A 20,249-nucleotide genomic window follows, 5' to 3' on the forward strand; every position below is an offset into this window, starting at 1 on the left:
CTCTCTGTTGCTTGAAAAATGATAGCCGCTTGTGAGATCCCAACCACAAAGACATTTGCTTTGCTTTGATAATACAAGAGAAGCAAAGGAATCATTTCCGTGGCTGGGATTCCACAAGTGATTGTCATTTTTCAAACCAGTGCTTCTATGATCACGCTGCAGTTACAAACTGCTTTGTTGCTGGGCTGCATGGATTGCTGGATTGCAGCGATTTGCAGCTGCACTCAGAAAAAGACAGCTGCTTGTGGGATTGTGCTATGTGGCCTAGCAATGGAACAGCCTGCCCTCCTTTCCTCTTGGACTTCCTGGGTGCTTTGAAGGGTAAGTGTATAATGGTGACAACAGTGGAGAAGAGGCCCAAGCTGTTGTGGGGATCTCAAGGGGAAGGAAGAAGAACATGGGATATCTTGGGGTGGGAAAGGCCTTGGGAGGCCTGAGGCTGGTGGGCTTCTATCTGCACTAGGCTCCCAGGGTCTCCCGTGCCCGAGGAAGCCCATGCTTTACTTAACAGCCATCCTGATTTCCAACTGTAATGAATAGACTTCACTATGGTCGTAACTCAAGGACTATCTGTATCTCTGGACCCATTTTCAGTTTTTTATTTTGGAATGAGCTCTTTAACAGCCTGGTTCTCAAACAAGGCATTTCCAGGATATGTATGTAATTGCTCAGTTATCTGCTTGCCTTAGTGTATGATTGCTTGCCATTTTCCAGTAAACTGTTTAAAATCAAACCAGCATATGAATACTTAATCTGGGACATTAAGCATGTAAACTGTGCATGCAATCTAAATCTCTCATTATACTACAAATAGCACTTCTGATACATAAACATTTTCAAGTTTAAGCACAGAAGATTAAATTATTTATTTAGAAGGAAAACAGCTGTGAAGTGAAATAAGATTGGGAAGGAGATTGAGAAATGGAAAATGGATATTATAAGCATTGGAGCTGAGGGAAAAAAGGAGCTATAATTACAGTCGTTTCTAAAAGTAACAGCTGGATCAATTTGATTCTTTCCTTTTTTTTATAATGAATTTATTATGAATTATATTCCAGTAGATTGATTTTTTTAAAAAAAAGTAGATTTCCAAAGGCATTTATACAAGTCCCTGAGCCAATGGTTTTTAACCTGTGGTCTGTAGATCCCTTGGCGCGGGGGGGGGGGGGAAGGGGGGGCTGCGATGTCATCATAGGGAATATGCGAGGACTTGAAGAAATGTTATGGTTTAAATCTTGAGTTAAGTCTTGGGGGTCCATGGCTATGGTCCCAGGCCACAAAAGGTATTTAAGGGGGGTCTGTTGCGAAGAACAGGTTGAGGACCACTGCTCTAGGCTATGGGATATTATTCAGATTTATGATAAATGTAGATTAAATTAGTTTATTAATGACTTAGTGACTCCATAATCCATATGTACTTATAAAACTAAGGTTTGACTTTACTAAATAGTTAAGTTTCACTGAACTTTGCAATGATTACTTTTGGGTAAATATGGACATAATTGTATTACTCAATTTTTTATTACGTTATTTTACTTCAGGGTATTTTTTAAAATTCTATTAATGTTTTCATTTGACATTATAGCATTACGAGTTCATGGAAGACAAGAATTCCATTAAGTAACAACTTGTATTGTACTGTACTGTATATTCACATGCCCTCTTGTGGTGGAACTCAATCAATTTATTAAGATGAAAGAGCCAAGGACAATGCTAGTGAGTGCATCCATTAAATTTTTCTATGCAAATATATTATATATTATATAGTTATTTTCTATCTTCATAAACACCCATGTGGTTTTTCTTTAACCAGAGAGTTATGTTTGGTGGGTTTTAATTTTGTAAGATGCCAAGAGTCACTTGTGAGAAAATCATATAAATAAAACCAATAAAATAATCTATTTCTATTCATAGCCTACACAATTGATGGTCTTATAAAGAAATGATTTCTTAATTTTTCATATGCATGGTTATTTTGATCTAGAGATTCAGTTTTAGAAGTGGGAAGAGAACCCAATAACTTTAAATTTGGAAAAGAAAACTTGGCTCCGGAACACGATATAAAGATATATTAGACTGAAACTTGAGAGACTCCTAATGGGGGCCTATGCCTACATATATGGCAAATGAACAAAAAATAGTTTATTGCTATTGATAAATACATGTAAAAGTACAATTGGAAATGATCTCAATTTCCAAACTCTCAGCTTTCTGTTCCTTGCTAAAGCTAGCCTTAGCTTCATCAGTATGTATTTTGCTCAGAAAATGATGGCTGTTTGTAGGATTGGACCGTGTGGCCCAGCAATAGAGAGGCCTGTCCTTTTTCCCTACCCCAACCTTCTGAGTTCTGGAGATCAAAAGACACATGATGGGGGTGGGGTGGAGAAGAATGTATAGAATTCAGTGGAATGGCAAACAGGGCCAATGCCTGTGGGAATCTGGACTGGCAGGATGGGAGGGGGGAATAGGCACGGGGAGGCATGCTGCAGCTTCCCTGAAGTCGGTCTTAACCACAGGGGTGCTGCAGTGGATGTAACTTCAAGACATAATTACCTTTTTGGAGGGGGGAATCTGTCATAACCTTGAACAGTCCTTAAATGACTGGTCATAAGTTGACGACTACTTATAGTGGATTGTGGATGTAAACTCTTACCTCTGCCAACAATTGCTCTTAGTCTTGCTTCCTTGTCTTTTCTTAGTTAGATACAATAAACAGCAAGAGGAAAAAAAATCAAGAAATTATGTTTTCAACAATACCCCTTTAGCATTCACTTATCTTGCCTCTATAACTGTCCTTCATAAACCAAACTCATGGGCCTCTTCTATCAAGATAAAATGTGTGCTTTCTATAACCTACTGAGATTTTACAGCAGAGACATATTATGGTACAAAGGGATTGCTAAACTATTAAAATGTTAAAACATCTTTTAGGATTAATTGATTGTCAAGATAAAGGTAGTCAAGAAATTATAAGTAAGCCATAGTAACTTTTTCTGAAATTTAAGAAATATTTAAACTTTGACTTACCTCTGCCAACACTACAATTATGATAAGTTCAGATTTTGAATCTGGGAAGAGTGCATTTACTTGCGGTGACATGCCAATTAGGATAGAGTTTGTAATAACTGAGATTACAGTCATAGTTTGAAAAGCCATCTAAAAGAAACAAAAAATAATGTATTAACTACAATCACATTACATTCTGATACTCTTTCGTTTAATATTCATTGGCACCTATAACTGGATAAGAATCTGCATAATTTCAGCAATGTTACACTTATATTGCTTGTGTTGCTTTGGTTGTCAGCCAGCTTCTCAACGCAATTCTAAGTAATGGTTATAATCTATAAAGCCTAAGTGGCTTTTGGCCACATTAGCTAAAAAACCATTTTTTTCAGAAGGAATCTATTTCCCCTGTTTAATTGACCAGAGAGAATGTTCTGGATTCCTCTTCCTTGGCAGGTTCCTAGGTTTATTCAATGGTAACCCACATTCTTTGAAATGTATTCCCCCTGACTCGTGTAGGGATCTCAGAGTCTTATTTTTCCATAATGCCATGAAGATCTGACTCTTTAGTAGAGCATTTGAAATCTGAAATCATGTGACGGTTTTTTAATCTTGATTTATTTGGAACTTTTTCTTCCTCTTATTTTTTCATTAAAGCATAGCTTCCTAGGTTCTTTGCAGATGAGAGGGTGGGATCAAAATGTAATAGAGAGACATATTTTATAATATAAAATAGAGTATAAATAATAAATAATAGAAAATAAAATAAAAACAGATATCTTATCTATGACAGCTGAGATCCAAGAGATTTGTTCAACTGAGAGCAATGACAAAGTGATTTGCTTATCTAATTTCTGCCTACCTTTTTATTTGTAAGTCTGTAGAATTTTAAAAAGGGATGAGAAACTACCCCAGCCCCTGCACTATGTTACTGGCCATGTCAATGGAGATTCTCAGTTATCCAGGTCCTGGTTGTCCCAAAGGTGCTTTTTTTTAAAAGGCAACTGGACTTCCTTGCTTTTCTTTGAAGATGTTTTGCTTCTCATTCAAGAAGCTTTTTCAGTTCTGACTGGATGATGGGGAATGGAAGGATTTATATTCCTTGCAGACAGCTGGTCATTTGCATTCTTTTAGAGAGTCGCTGAGGCCATTCGGAGGTTTATTTGTGTCTTCAGGGTCACCTGAGTACTGCAAATGGACATGGAGCCTTCTTGGAACTACTGAAAGAACAGTGTTGTAGAGTGGAAACAGATGATGTCATATCAAAAACAACCACTTCATAAACACATGGTACAACAAAGGAGAACAAACCCATCAGGACAAGTTTCAGCTGACCATCTGCATTTAAAAGACAAAGGCCACTCTTTTGAAGACAGCAAACTCCACATTTTGGACAGAGAGGACCGTTGGTTTGAAAGAGGGGTCAAAGATGCCATCTATGTCAAAACTAAACAGCCCTCTCTCAACAGAGAGGGAGGGATATGACATCATCTATCTCCAGTCAACAACACAGTTCTTTCAGCAGTTCCAAGAAGGCTCCACATCCATTTGCACTACTCAGGTGACTCTGAGGACACAAATAAACCTCCAAGTGACCTCAACAACTCTCTAAAAGAATGCAAATGACCAGCTGTCTGCAAGGATTATAAATCCTTCCATTCCCCATCATTCAGTCAGATCTGAAGAAGCTTCTTGGATGAGAAGTGGAACGTCTACAAAAAAACATTAAAAAGTCCAGTTGCCTCTTAAAAAAATACGTTACTGGCCACAGTACCCAAGGACCTTAGTGCTAAAGAAAAAAGGTGGGGAAAGAAAGTTAGCAATTTAGCTTTTAGGGAACAAAGTATGATCAACCATGACTTATATTTGACTTAATCTTCTCAATGCTAATAACATCTATAAAGTTTAGAAAGCATAATTATTTACATGAATTACCTGCCATACACCTATATTTGCAGCAGGCTCTGAAAATGGGCGTTTAAAAACACTGCACATTTTTAAGGCATCGGAATACATCTCAGTGATGTTGTTTAGCACAGCAAAAATAGCAGCCAAAGGGTAGACGCATGAAAAAAGGCTCACATAACCAAACTGTAAGAACAACTCCAAATAATCATCAAAAGTACCCTGAAAAGAAAGACAATATTTTATTAATAATTTTCAGATTAGAGGCAGCTTTATAACACCTGACAAATTTATGTACATAACTAATTAATTAAAAAGATGAAAGTGAAGAAGATGATTAAAATGAGATTATCCATTCTAATTTATTGCTGTTTGAAGTCCAATTAATCCAATTTATGTATTCATTTCACATGAAACAAAAGTATCAAGACGTTGTTGCATGAGAGAATGTATACATTATTGTTAAACATAACCCTAAATTAAATACTCTTAAAAAGCTAATAAAAAAATGGGCTGATCCCCAAAATTAAGTTTTTCCATTAATGACAGCCATTGGGGCAACTCTTCCCATGTGTGACCAAAGGGAAAACAAATGAAGAAAGAAAAAGAAAACTGACAAATATTACAAGTGGAATATTCATGTCTGGATTCATGAGGACATGTATCAAATTTTACTAGCTAGGTATAGGCAAGACATGTAAACTTACAAAAGCAAGTAAACTAGATGGAATTTTGGATTAAAAGAGTGTGCATTATTATATTCTAACTGAATTCTCCTGGCATAACAAAATCCAAATATTTTTATAATCTATAGTTCATAAAACAGACTAGCTTTAGGCACAATTAACACAAACATGACCAAGCATTTTTTTTTTATAAAGATACATGTTTATGTCATTTTGGCAATTATTGACTGAATAAACTTGAATTAAATCTAATAGGATTAGAAGAAAGGAGAAAGCATAATTTACCAAGTAAGTATCCATTCCTTTTTCCAGATTAACTTGTTCAAATAAAGACATGTCAGTATCTATTTCCAGTGCTTTCACCTTTTTCTTTACTGTTTTATTCCTTCTTTTTTGGAGCCAATAAGGCAGTGCAGCTTCCACAAACTGATTAAGGACTTGTGAAGTTATTAGTAAAGTTGCCAAGCTCTTTAAGAAAATTTAAAAAACCAAAATTAGACAGTGCTTCAACATCTTTTATGTGTGACTGGTATTGTTTTTTTCATTGCTTTTAAAGTGTTGTTAACACCACCTGGTAAAATCACATTTACCAGGTGGGTGGCCATACAGTATGTATCAATTTAATAAATAAACAGATCTTTAGCAACAATATTATATTTATAACCAATGAAAGGATCCAGCAAATGGTGCTGATATAAACATTTAAGAATATATTGAATTAATCCAGATTTTTGTATTGAGATTGATATCAAAAATGTGTGTAGCAATATTAATATAAATAACTCGGAACTTCCGGTGGCACCGCAGACGCTGACAGATGCTCCTTTTGGATCGTCAGCCCCGCGATTTCGTTAAAACTGCCAAGACAGTGCAAATTAGCTGTCTGGTGGTTTGGAAACCTTCCCCTCGGGAGAAGAGAGGAAGGCGAGCAGCTGGACAAAGGTAGAGCTCCCCAAAAGCCCTAGGAGCAATTCTGGGGCTTGGAGGGTGAGAGCTCCCTGGTAGTCTGACTGAGCTACGAATCCAGGACTTCTCTGCTTCAAGCAGAACAAGACGGCGCGACCACCCCTGCAATCAACATTCAGATTCAAAATAATCTCAAAGCAGGCAGAACAAAAACAGGAGTCCTAGCAACTGTAAGTACTGAACTTTAACTCTGTGTCTATACTTCTTCCTTCTAAGACTTTTAAAAACGAAAGCAAAAATGGCGCCTGAACTGTAACAGGGTGTGAAAGTGAAAGTTATAGTGAAAGTGATAGTTAACATCGTTAGCGCTTCTAAGGCTGTTTAAGCCTTAGAAGCCTAAGCCGAGGGTTAAGGAAGCACTTGGCACGCACACAGGTTGTTATCAAAAACTTGGCAGCTATACGAGCATCGACTGCCAAGGGCTTTACTTCATCAGATAAACAGAAAATACATACAAATTGCAAATAGTCCAGTTCCAAACAAGAAACCTTTCGGCAGCTTTAAGCGTTGTTCAAGTGACTAGCCAGAGTTAGTTTTTGTTCGTCACAGAGTCTTAAATGGCCACCACACTCTCTTATATAGTCTCTGGTGTGTGGTCCAGTGACTCAGTTATAATCCCTGGCACGCCTCCTTAACTGCTGCAACCGTTTATCACGCCTTCGTTGGTGTGGATCCAGGAACGACAGATCACCTCCCTCGCTCTCATCGGAGACACCTGGCTCCTGGCTAATCTCCTCTTCCTCGGCCGGCACTTGAGGCAGTGCCAGAAGGGAGGGGCCTGGAGAGGGAGGCCTGGCCGACTCCTCTTCTTCATGTTTGGAGCCTTCCTCCTCCGATGAGATAGGCTCAGAGGGCGGGGCCACAACACAAACCCACAAATACTGACTTTGGAAGTTTTACAGGAATCTCTGCAGGAGGCTTTGAAGCAACAAACTTCTTTTTTAGAGGGGAAAATTAAGGGAGTGTCTGAAGAGATGGCTGAAATTAAAGAAGTCATACAAACTCGGAATAAGGAAATAAGAGAAGATATAGTAATGGCATTTCAGGGTCTGGCAAAACACATTGAATTGTTGGATGAAAGAGTAGAACAAATTAATCAGTCTAATTTGAATTTGGAAAATAAAATGGATGAAGTTCAGACCAAGGTGGATAGGGCAGACGATGAAGTGGTGATGCTACAATATAGAGTGATAGAATTTGCCCTGAGAGTAAGAGGTCTGAGAGAACATAATCGAGAGAACTTGAGAGAGATCTTTGCAGAGGCTTTTGCAAAGATAACTGGGGAGCAACAAGCAGATTTCTCATTGCAAATTGACAAAATATATCGTGTTAGTTCCTGGTTTGCTAGACAGAATCAATTGCCAAGAGACATTGTGATTTACTTTTATTTATTTATTTATTTATTTATTTTATTTATTTGTTTTATTTATTTAATTTTTATACCGATCTTCTCCCGAAGGACTCAGGGCGGTGAACAGTCAAAATAACATATATATAAAAATGTGAAATAGAAGCAATTTAAAATAATTAAGCCAATTTGGCTCATCAGTTAAGATCTTCAGAATAAAATTTAGACAATTAGAAAAAATTTATGCCAGCCCGGCTTGGTGAAACAGAAAGGTCTTAAGTGCATGATGGAAAGTACGAAAATCTGGGATCATTCGTATCCCTGGGGGTATCCTGTTCCAAAGGGTAGGAGCCCGCACAGAGAAGGCTCTCCCCCTGGGAACCACCAGTCGACATTGCTTTAGTGACGGAACCCTGAGAAGGCCCACTCTGTGGGAGCGTATTGGTTGATGGGAGGTTATCGGTTGCAGAAGGTGGTCTCGTAGGTACCCAGGTCCTAAGACATGGAGCACTTTAAAGGTAAGAACCAACACCTTGAAGCGCACTCGGAAGGCCACTGGGAGCCAGTGCAGCTCGTGTAGGAGAGGTGTTACATGGGAGCGCCATGTTGCTCCCAATATCACCCAGGTGGCCGCATTCTGGACCAATTGGAGCCTCCACGTGCACCTCAAGGGGAGCCCCATATAGAGAGCATTACAGTAGTCCAGTCGAGAAGTGACGAGGGCATGAGTGACTGTGCATAAGGAGTCCTGATCCAGAAAGGGTCGCAACTGGTGAATCAGGCAAACCTGATAGAAAGCTCTCCCGGCCATGGCCGTCATATGCTCTTCTAAAGACAGCCACGTGTCCAGGAGGACACCCAAGTTGCGAGCCCTCTCCATGGGGGCCAATGTCTCACCCCCAATAGTCAACGATGGTATCAGCTGGCTATATAGGAACGCCGGCAGCCACAGCCACTCGGTCTTGGAAGAGTTGAGTTGGAGCCTGCTTCTCCCCATCCAGATCCGCACGGCCTCGAGGCACTGGGACATCACTGCAAGGGCATCATTGGGGTGGTCTGGGGTGGTCACAGCTGAGTATCATCAGTGTAAAGATGGCACTGCACCCCAAAACCATGGATGATCTCACCCAGCAGCTTCACATAAATGTTGAACAGAAGAGGTGAAAGGACCGACCCCTGCGGCACCTCAAGTAAGGTGTCTTGAAGTCGACCTCTGCCCTCCTGCCAACATAGACTGCGACCGGTCGGAGAGATAGGAGGAGAACCATTGTAGAACAGTGCCTCCCACTCCCAGCCCTTCCAGTCGGCGCAGCAAGATACCATGGTTGATAGTGTCAAAAGCCGCTGAGAGATCTAATGAACCAGGATAGAGGAGCAGCCCCTATCTCAAGATCTCCAGTGATCATCAACCAATGCGACCAGTGCTGTTTCAGTGCTGTAACCAGGCCTGAAGCCAAACTGGAACGGATCTAGATAGACAGTTTCATCCAGGTACTGTGGGAGTTGCTGTGCCACCACACTCTCAACAACCTTAGCCACATTGGAGACAGGACGGTAGTTTGCTAGAACAGCTGGGTCCAGAGAGGGTTTCTTGAGGAGGGGCCTCACCACCGCCTCTTTCAAGGCGGAAGGCAAGAAACCCTCACTCAGAGAAACGTTTATAATCCTCTGGAGCCAGCCTCATGTAATCTCTCGGGAAGCCAGTACTAACCAGGAGGGACACGGGTCCAATAAACATGTGGTTGCGTTCAACTTCCCCAGTAAACTGTCCACGTCTCCAGGGGTCACAGGGTCAAACTCATTTCAAATAATATCCTCAAGACCCACCTCCGTCACTCCGTCTGAACCTACCCAGTCAGAGTCCAAGCCTTCCTGAATTTGAGCGATTTTATCGTGCAGATATTGTGCAAAATCCTCAGCTCGACCTTGTAAGGGGTCTTCCCGTGCTCCCAAATGGAGGAGGGAGCGAGTCACCCTAAACAAGGCGGCTGGGCGATTATACTGCCGATGCAATAATAGCGGAAAAATATTTATTTATTTATTTGATTTTATTTCTATACCGCCCTACTCCCGAAGGACTCAGGGCGGTGCACAGCCAAACAATAAAACACATACATACAAAATTTAAAAGTAGAATTAAAATCAAATTAAATAGTTTTGGCCCAGACAAATTAAAACCCCAAACTATTTAAAACCAATTTTAAAATTTGAATATATAAAATACTAAAAGATATTAAAAGATTAAAAATCTTTTATAAAAGAGGGAGAAAATTAGGCCAGGCCCGCCTGGTGAAATAATAAGGTGTCGAGCCCAGCAACCTGCTCGACATCTCTACCGCGTGCTGAAAGCATTGAGGGACATATACATAATTGGTGGTGGTGGCACTGGGTGAAGGCGGCTGTATGCAGGGTGTGGGGTGGTGGTATCGGGTGCGACGGGATTAGGACCTTTCCGGAGGACACAGCGGCAGCACCTTTCAGAACATGCTGAAGACCAATTATGCCCCTAAAAGAGGGGCGGGGGAATAAACAAGGGCGCGGTCTATGCCCCTAAAAGAGGGGCGTGGTAACAAACAAGGGTGCGGTCCTAATGAGTTAATGGAAAGATGGGCTATATAAACGCCCCATTCTTGGTGTAACGTAGCGCCGATTTCAATCGTGTTTACGAATCACAGTGTGTAGCCGGATGCGGATGCGAATAAACCAGCATGCCAAAAGAGCTGAATAAGGCTGTAGCTGTGTTTTGATTGCGTCTCACACGGCATTCCTGAGATAAGGTCTTTAGAGCGCAGCGGAAGGTGCACAGATCCAGGATCCTCCGTATCTCCGGGGGGAGCTCGTTCCAGATAGTAGGTGCCCCCACAGAGAAGGCTCTCCCCCTGGGGGCCACCAGTTGGCATTGTTTGGCCGATGGCACCCGGAGGAGCCCCTCTCTATGGGAGCGTACTGGCTGGTGGGAGGCTATTGGTAGTAGTAGGTGGTCCCACAAGTACCCAGGTCCTGAGCCATGGAGCGCTTTAAAGGTGGTAACCAAACCACCTTTAAACCACCTATTTTGCCGCTGCTATCGCCACTAAGTAGGTCTTAATATAGGACCTCACCAGTGTTCGGTCAGATTCGGAACGACTGGCTCTCCAACTACTCTCCAGGCGTCTTTTCCGGCGCTTCATTTCTCTCAGCTCCTCGGAAAACCAAGGAGCCGGACGACTTCGACGCCGGGTCAGAGGCCGCAAAGGCACAACCTGATCCAAAGCACCAGTGGCCATCCTATCCCAGGTTGCCGCCAGGTCTTCAATTGAGTTGTGAGCTAGAGTCTCAGGAAATGGCCCAAGATCCATCTGGAATCTATCAGGATCCATCAGGCGCCTGGGGCAGAACCACTTAATCGTTTCTGCCTCCCTGCAGTGGGGTGTAGCGGACAGAAAGTCAAGCCTAAGGAGAGAATGGTCTGACCATGACAAGGGTTCGATGACTATATCCCCTATATCTAGACCATTCAACCACTGGTCAGATACAAAAACCAAGTCCAGAGTGTGTCCCCCTGTGTGAGTAGGGCCTGAACTAACTGGGTCAGGTCCATGGCAGTCATGGAAGCCAAGAACTCCCGAGCTACCTCAGACTTTTCACCAATGGACGGCAGGTTGAAATCTCCCATGACCAGAAGCCTAGGAGTCTCAACCGCCACCCCGGCTATTACGTTGAGGAGCTCAGGCAGGGCTGCTGCTACGTGGCAGGGAGCCAGGTACGTAATCAGCAGGCCCATCTGTAACCCATGACCCCATTTCACGAGGAGGGACTCACATCCGGCTGTCTGAGGAACAGCGGTCTCCCTAGAATCAAGACTCTCCTTTATAATAACCGCCACCCCTCCACCCCTACCCTGTGCCCTTGGCTGATGGAATGCGTGTAAACCTGGTGGGCACATCTCTACGAGGGGGACCCCCCTCCATGGCCCAACCAGGTCTCTGTAATACCTGCCAGGTCCGCTTTCCCCTCCTGAATTAGTTCACAAATGAGGGGGGCTTTGTTAGCCGTGGACCTGATGTTGCATAACATCAGCCTAAGGCTCGGGCCCTGAGATTCTGAGCAACCCAGGGAACGAGAAGAGCCTTGGAGGTCGGAGCGTGCCACCGCTTGAAGACAGCGGGTGCGTACCCCCCTAACATGATGTGGCCCCCTGCTCCCACCATATCTGCCCCTCCCAACCACGACCTTGATGGAGCAACCCCTTTCCATACAAGTATTTAGCCCCTCCATTCCCAGCTCCGCCCATCCTATGGTATAACTCTGTGCCGGATCTGGCCTCCTCTTTAAAAAATCCTCTTCTAACCCCTCCCTCTATGGGTTGTCCCCCAAATCCACATGACCCACCCCGCTCCCACTTACCCCCCTTTTAGAAATTTTTAAAATTTTGGATAGGAAATTAGATAAAAAGACCCTCAACCCCCTCTTTGCAACATGCCACCTCTCGGGATTCCAAAATCCATCATCAAGGTAGGCCCTCAATAGTGTGCGAGAGGGGGGAGTCTCGCAGAACAAGAAGCTCAGCTGCTGAGTACATCCGGTGACCAGGGGGTGATCTTAGAATGGCCAAGAAGAAGACATAAGTTCTGAGGTCCTGGAGAGAAGGAAGATGTAGATCAAGATGTTGGTAGAGTAAGCTCTATTGTCTTTTCATAACAGTAGGAGGAGTCTTATGTTATTTAAGAACACCAAGAAAATAATGTCCAAGGCCATCCTCTTACAAAGGCTGGCTAGAGTATAACTGGCCATGGAATCTGATGTGCCAATCTGTCTGGTGGTGAATAGAGCAATGTACCAACTCCTGCAATATCCGTATCCTAGCTGTTAACTCTCTGTTCAACTGAAAGAGTTGATAGAGTATAGGGCCGGTCTATAGGATCCTGCTGGTGGTGATGTTATGAGAAGATGAGATGGATTAGCAATGGAATACAAGGAAGATGTAATTTGCTGCGGGATAATCAGTTAGATGGTCAGTGATCGATGACTCTTCTAAGACCAGACCGGGGGAGGGGGGGTAATATGAGGCGGCCGGGATTACAATTCCACAATCGTCCGCTCGCCATTACAAGTTTTCAGGGTCGGGTTTTTGTTTTTTTTTAAATTCCCCCAACTTCAACTGGTCTTTATATGTATCACAGGTCATTATGGGAACTGCCCCTTCAAGTAAAACCAAGTATCCCGTGACAGTCCAGGAGGTTCAATGATGATAAATTATAGACAGATAGAAAGATATCCCAGCAGCATCTATCCAGGGCTGCCAAGGCTGCTACTGGATTTCAAAATGTTTCCCAAACTCCTCCATCTCCGCCACCGCTGCTGCTGTCCTGAGTGCCGCAATCTCACCATGGAGGCTCCAAATGTGCCAGGAGACCCCCAGCGCCTCAGAAAGGACCGCCCCGCCGCCGCGGTCCCCGCCATCATCGCAGCACCGCCGGCAACCAAGCCACAGCCCACAGAAGAAAAGACAGCAGGCCGCCACAATCTGGGCGCCGCTGCTGCCCCGAATCTCGCCGCCGTTGGCCTCCTCACCCTCGTGACACAGAAGAAATGCTGGTATAGAAAAAATGCTGGGCCCGTCCCAGCCATGGCACTGCGGAGAGTGGAAAAGCTCTCAGCTGGCCGGCGGGAAGTTTAGACAGCCGGGTTGGGGGCGAGGACGATCCATCCAGCCCCCGAAGACCTCAGATGGCCCGAAATCACCCCCATTGTTATCGGGGCTCAGGGAGGTGGCGCCATCTTGGTCACGTGCATCGCGAGGTTTCCCCTTTACAACTTTACAATGAGGAGGACCCAAAATGAAATTTTACAAGCTTTCTATAAAAATAAACTTCAAATTGCAGGACAAGAGGTTTTAGTGCTGAGAGAAATTCCCCCAAAAATGTTAAGAAGCAGAAAGGAGTTTGCTTTTTTAGTGGATGAACTTAGAAATCAACAGATTCAGTTTAGATGGGATGTTCCAGCTGGACTGGTGGTGAATTATATGGGAGAAAGGTATCGTCTTAACACAATTTGAAAGGCAAGAGATTTTTATACTAATGTATTAAAGGCTGGATGCCCACCATCTCAGGAAATGAGGAGAGGAAAAGAAGAGCTGGCAATACAGGGACAGAAGGAAAGTAAACAGCCACAAGCTGCAGGAGAGACCTCGCTTATTGAAGAAGATTTATTGCAATTTTTTGGTACTGATCAACCTTTGGAAGTAGCAGAAAAAAGAGAAGAATCAAAAGACCAAAGGCAGACTCGCGCTGCAGCAAAGCGAAAAGAACAAGATTTAAAGTTACAGCAAACCCAAATGAAAGCTCCAGAAGCTACAAAAACAGAAGCAGTGGGAGAAGCAAAGCCAAAGAGAAAGGTGCAGGAGGATTTTCAGCTGGCGTTCTTAAAGCTTCAAGGTGCCAAGAATGGTAACTAAATTTTTGACTTGGAATGTCAATTGTTTAAATTCACCACAAAAGAGAAAGAAAATTTTTCATTATTTGAAACAGTTTAAAAACGATGTAATTTGCTTACAAGAAACACATATTAGAGTGACAGATCAAAAATATTTGATAAATTCCCCAAAGATTGGGGACACATTTTGTTGCATCTGCTCCAGAGAAGAAAAATGGTATAGTTATATACCTAAGGACAGTTTTAACAGCCAAATTAATTGAGGCAGATGCTCAAGGAAGATATATTGCAATTGAATTCCTAATAGAAGGGAAGAAAACACTTTTAATTGGAGTATATGCTCCTAACCAACAGCAAGAAAAATTTTATAAGCTTTTGCATACCAAAATAATACAATGGGATTATAAATCATGTATATTAATGGGTGATTGGAATGGAGTATTGGATACCCAAAAGGACAAAAAAGGATTACTTCAAAATACCCAAAATCGTGCAAGATTGCCCAAATCTTTTTTTGATATAATGGATGATATGGAGCTGAGAGATATCTGGCGGGAACGAAATGTTGAAGAAAAGGATTTTACTTTTTTTTCTGATAGACATCAATCCTTTTCTAGGATTGATTTTATATTAATCACTAATGATTTCTTTTCTAGGGTAAAGAAGACGAAGATATGTTCAAGAATTTTATCTGATCATAATCCGGTGTGGATGGAATTAGAGCAGGAAAAGGGAGCTAGAAGGTCTTGGAGATTAAATGAAAATTTGTTTAGATATGAGGAAAATGTGAAAGAATGTAAAAAACAAATGAAATAATTTTTTGCTATGAATATGCACAAGGGTACACCTATGGAAATGGTTTGGGATGCAAGTAAAGCATATATGAGAGGAACCTTAATACATTTGAATAATAAATATAGATGTAGACAAGAAAAGAAACGGAGGGACTTAGAAGAGGAAATAAAAAAGAAAGAGCAGGCACTTATATTAAATCCAACAGATAAGAAAATAAAGGAAACAATAAATTTGTTGCGAGGGCAGTTTAATATGTTGATGGCAAACCAAGTGGCAACTAACTTACAATATGCTAAACATAACACTTTTTGTAATGCAAATAAACCAGGTAAATGGTTAGCCTACTTGTTAAGGAAAAAACAAAAGCTATGTACTATAGAAAAAATAGAATACAAAGGTAAAGAGGTATATCAACAAAATATGATTAAAAAAGCTTTTTTAGAATTCTATTCAAAGTTATATGCTAGTGATACAATTCAAGGCAAAGACATAGATAGATATTTATAGGAGGAGAATATCCCTGTAATTACACCAGAGCAAAGGGAACCAATAACTTCGGAAGAAATTATTTTAGCAATTAAACAGTTAAAGGGGGGTAAAGCTCCAGGCACAGATGGACTGACAGCTGTTTATTATAAAAATTTGCAGTTAGAAATGGTAGAACCGCTTAAGCAACTATTTTGTAAGATTCAAGCCGGAGGAGATGTACCCCCTTCCTGGAGAACAGCTTTTATTTCATTGATTCCAAAGGAGGATCAAGACTGTAGTCAACCTAAGAATTATAGGCCAATATCACTTTTAAACACTGACTATTGTTTAATATTTTATTGATTATTGTATAATCAAAATTTTTGCTAAAATACTAGCAAATAGGTTGATGTAATCATGCAACAAATGATTCATAATGACCAATCTGGATTTATAAGCGGGAGACAAATGAAATGTAATGTAAGACAAATTGTAAACTTATTGGAATATCTGGAAAGGAACAACCATGTCCCTACAGCGCTTATCTTTTTGGATGCGGAGAAGGCATGTGATCGATTGAATTGGCAATTTTTATTGAAAATAATAGAAAAGATGCAGTTTGGAGAATACTTTACACAATCTATTAGAGCAATATATCAGAGACAAACAGCACAAATAATAATTAATAGTGGTCTAACAGAAACTTTTAAAATTGAAAAAGGAACAAGACAGGGATGCCCTTTATCATCATTATTGTTTATTTTAACTTTGGAACCTTTATTGAATAAAATACGAGGGTCAAATAAAATAAAGGGAATTAAAATTAGACATCATGATTATAAATTAAGAGCATTTGCAGATGACTTGGTTGTTACTTTAACTCAACTAGTACAATCAGCTACAGGTTTAATGGATATAATTAGCCAATATGGACAAATGTCTGGATTTAAAATAAATAAACAAAAAACAAAGATAACAACTAAAAACATGACAGTAAAGCAAAAAGAAGAACTAGAAAGACTAACAGGATTTGAAATAGTAAAAAAGGTTAAATATCTAGGGGTATATATCACAGCCTCAAATGTAAAATTATATAAAAATAATTATGAATTGTTATGGCAAAAAATACAGAAAGAGATGGAGAATTGGAGAAAACTACAACTATCTCTACTGGGAAGAATAGCAGCTATAAAAATGAATGTTTTACCTAGGTTTCTATTTTTGTTTCAAATGATACCAATACTCAAGAAAGGTGAAAATTTGAAGGAACGGCAGAAGGGTATTAATAATTTTGTTTGGGCAGGGAAAAGACCGAGAATAAAGTTAAAAATAATGCAAGATATACGTGAAAGAGGAGGTCTTAAAATGCCTAATCTAAGATTATACTATGAAGCAGCTGTCCTAACAATAATTAGTGATTGGATTAACTCAACAGAAGAAAGAATATTGAACATTGAAGGATATGATTTGTTATATGGCTGGCATGCTTACTTATTATATGATAAAAAGGTGGATAAGACCTTTAAAAGCCATATATTAAGGAATGCCTTGTTACGAGTTTGGAAAAAGTATCAATATAAATTAAGTTATAAGATATGGGCAATACCCAGACATGCGATAGAGAAGAAAGAATAATTCAAACTTGGTTTCAGTATGGTCAGTTGCAAGCTAGATGGAAAGAAGATCAGAGAATTGGTATCATGCAGAACGAGGAAAATTTGGTAAAACAAATTAGAGACCAAGGTCAAATGCATATAAAAAGATTATACAATGTATTGATAGAAATAGATTCAGAAACGGAATTAGTTAAGGATTGTATGATAAAATGAGCACAAAACATTCAGGAACCAATAAACTTGGGAAAAAATATGGGTTAGAAATATAAATAGATGGCATTTAGATCCTAAAATGTTGGCTTGTATGTATCCGAATTTGCACTCTAAGTGTTGGAGATGTGATTGTGATGATGCCACTTATTATCATATATGGTGGACTTGTAAAAAAGTTAAAGCATTTTGGATTAAAATATGGTGGATCATCCAAAATGTTCTTAAAAAGAAGATAAAGTTTACTCCACAATTGTTTTTGCTGGGTATAATTACAGACTGTACGGTTATAGAGACTAAATTGATTTTAAATTTAATAACTGCAGCTAGACTTTTGGTGGAGCAATATTGGAAGAAGGAAGAATTGCCTACTATTGAAGAATGGACATTAAAAATAGCGAATCTGGCAGAAATGGCAAAGATTTCAGCATATTTGAAAGATCATTCACAAGAAACATATCGGAAGGAGAAGATGGATTGATTATATTCAAAACAAATATCAGACTAAAAAGTATCAAATAGCTTATGAATGAATAGAAAAATTAAGAGTATTTATATTTAGTTAAGTAAAAGGGGAGTTAAAGTGTGAAGAGGGGGATAGGACTCCTTAGTTAATTAGCTTAGTTTAGCATATGATTGTTAATGATATACCCTGTATTTTGTTCTGGGAAGTTCGAGGGGGGGTAAGGAAGGGAGGGGGGGAGGGGGAAATACTTGTAAAAAAATTTTTTTCTTTTTGTAAAACTCTTTAATAAAAAAAAATAACTCATTTGCAGTCCTGGTATCAATTACCTTTCAGGAGCCTTACTGAATTAATTATTCTCTGCACAAAATGTCAATTAGAAGGTAATTTTAAAAATGCCTGAAGTTCAAATATTATTACTGCAAAATTCTTGTTAACAGAGCTTATTTTAAATTCCATTGTAACATTTTTACTGCTTCTCCCCCATTCATGACACTTCTGAAGTCTGAAATGTGCATATATTTTTAAAAATTATATTTTATGAAGGCATTAAACCCTGCATATGTTCTGTATGCACATTAATGTATTACGACAGAAATGATCTTAGCAAATCTCAATTTACGAACAGGAATGCTGGCAAAATTGTGTTATTTTCATGGAACACTGTTTAGTAAATAAAGAGCAGTCTTATAAAATTGATACAAGCAAGCACATACTAAAACAGCCTTTGTAACAACACACTTCAGTAGTTCTTTCAGTGAGCAAACAAATCAGTGCAATAGTAAACATAAGATTTTTTTTAATGACAGGAAAACAGTTCTAGGAATTGCTTAACCCAAACCATTCAAGATTGAGCAATAGTTTGAATAAGGTTGATATAAATTAAGTACAATCATAAATTAATCAAGTAACAGAAAAAATATACAGCTTTAATTAATTTATGAAGAAAATCAGTTGTTGCTTTTTAAAAACAATTTATACAAAATTTACCTGTCTTAGAAGTTTCATGTCAACTAAGATAAATGCAATGTAGAATAAAGAGGCAAAGCAGTTTAAGAAGTTGAACTGCAAAAAAATAGAAAATTAATTAAAAAGGCATTCTATCAAGTATATCCAGAAAGAGTAATGTATGATTCATATGGCATAGCCATCACACACACAGATATATAACCCTGTGAATAATTGGTTTTAATTTGTGGGAGAAAAATCTTTGATGAACTAGAGATGGTTCCCAAGATTTACAATACTACTCCAATCAAGTAACCATAATCCAGATTATACGCTAAAATCTATGCTGTTTTCATTTTTAAGTAATTTTTAATGTTTATGCCTTTTCTTCTATCCAAAAGAAAGATGAAATCTGAATTTAAAATAAGCCCCTTAACATGTTCAATGCCCCATTTTGTCAAACTAGAATTGCAAATTCCAGTTATAATTTATTTGAGAGATTCTTCCCTCCACTAAGAATAAATGCATACATATAATATATATCTAAAAGGAACATTCCATAAAATTGGACAAAATAAATTGGATTATTATCTCTGAATAACATTAATTGCCTATTACCATGTTTCTCCGAAAATAAGACCTACTCAGGCTTATTTTTTGGGGGAGGTCTTATTTAAAAACAAACATGTACATTTTATACATAATAAAAGCTAGCAAATTAAAAAAAAACTTTATATCCTAGATTTAATCCTTCAAAACTCAGCTACATAGAATCCATTTTTATTCATACAGATAAAGCAAAATGGCAAAACTATAAATCCACTAGCTCTATAAACTTTTACTGCACTGTGTGGAACAGTTTTTACTTGATAGGAAAGCAAAGATTTCCCCCCAAATAATTACTGTATTTTTCAGAATATAAAACGCACTGGAATATAAGACGCACCTTAGTTTTTGGGGAGGAAAATAAGAAAAAAGCTGATTGGTGGGTGAATCAGCCTCCCGGAATACCCCCAATCAGCTGTTTCCAGAGGTGAATTTTAGCAACAGGTTTGTTGGTTATGAGCTCTGTGCCTTGCTTTTTTTTCCTGCCTCTTAAACATCTAAAACTCTGTTTCAGAAAAAACTTTTTTTTCTGCCTCTGAAAGCCTCGGAACAGAGCTTCAGAAACAAAGGCTTTTTTTCTGAAGCTTCTTTCAGAGGCTTTTATTCTGAAGGACTATCTGTACTCTGTTCAATCTCTTTTCTTTGGTATTGGTATGTAGATTAACGTCTTCCAATCTGTTGGTTATTGTGTCATTCTCCAGATTTGTTAACATAATTTGGTTAGAACCTTTACTGATTCTTCTTTTGTTCCTTGCCATGTTATTTTAGATAAAAGCCTTTCAGAGGCTTTTTTTTCTGAAGCTTTGTTTCTGAGCCTT

The 20,249-nt window shown here is 39.6% G+C and overlaps 1 protein-coding gene across 15 annotated transcripts in view; it reads right to left on the minus strand.

Moving 5' to 3' along the window:
• Positions 1-20,249, minus strand: part of ANO10 (anoctamin 10) — a 168,621-nt gene that overhangs the window by 86,373 nt on the left and 61,999 nt on the right. For 5 of the 15 annotated variants that reach the window (XM_060685839.2, XM_087894232.1, XM_060685842.2 and 2 more), the window contains exons 8-11: positions 18,868-18,942; positions 5,883-6,065; positions 4,942-5,133; positions 3,028-3,156 (exon numbers count right to left, since the gene is read on the minus strand). In XM_060685839.2, the coding sequence (XP_060541822.1) occupies positions 3,028-3,156; positions 4,942-5,133; positions 5,883-6,065; positions 18,868-18,942 (579 nt within the window). The remainder of the gene's footprint in view (positions 1-3,027; positions 3,157-4,941; positions 5,134-5,882; positions 6,066-18,867; positions 18,943-20,249) is intronic. The other 10 variants (XM_087894240.1, XM_087894234.1, XM_087894235.1 and 7 more) reach the window with 3 other exon arrangements.

Source organism: Pantherophis guttatus, chromosome 4 (assembly GCF_059756535.1).
Source record: "Pantherophis guttatus breed Tessera chromosome 4, ASM5975653v1, whole genome shotgun sequence".
Classification (NCBI taxonomy): Eukaryota; Metazoa; Chordata; class Lepidosauria; order Squamata; family Colubridae; genus Pantherophis; species Pantherophis guttatus.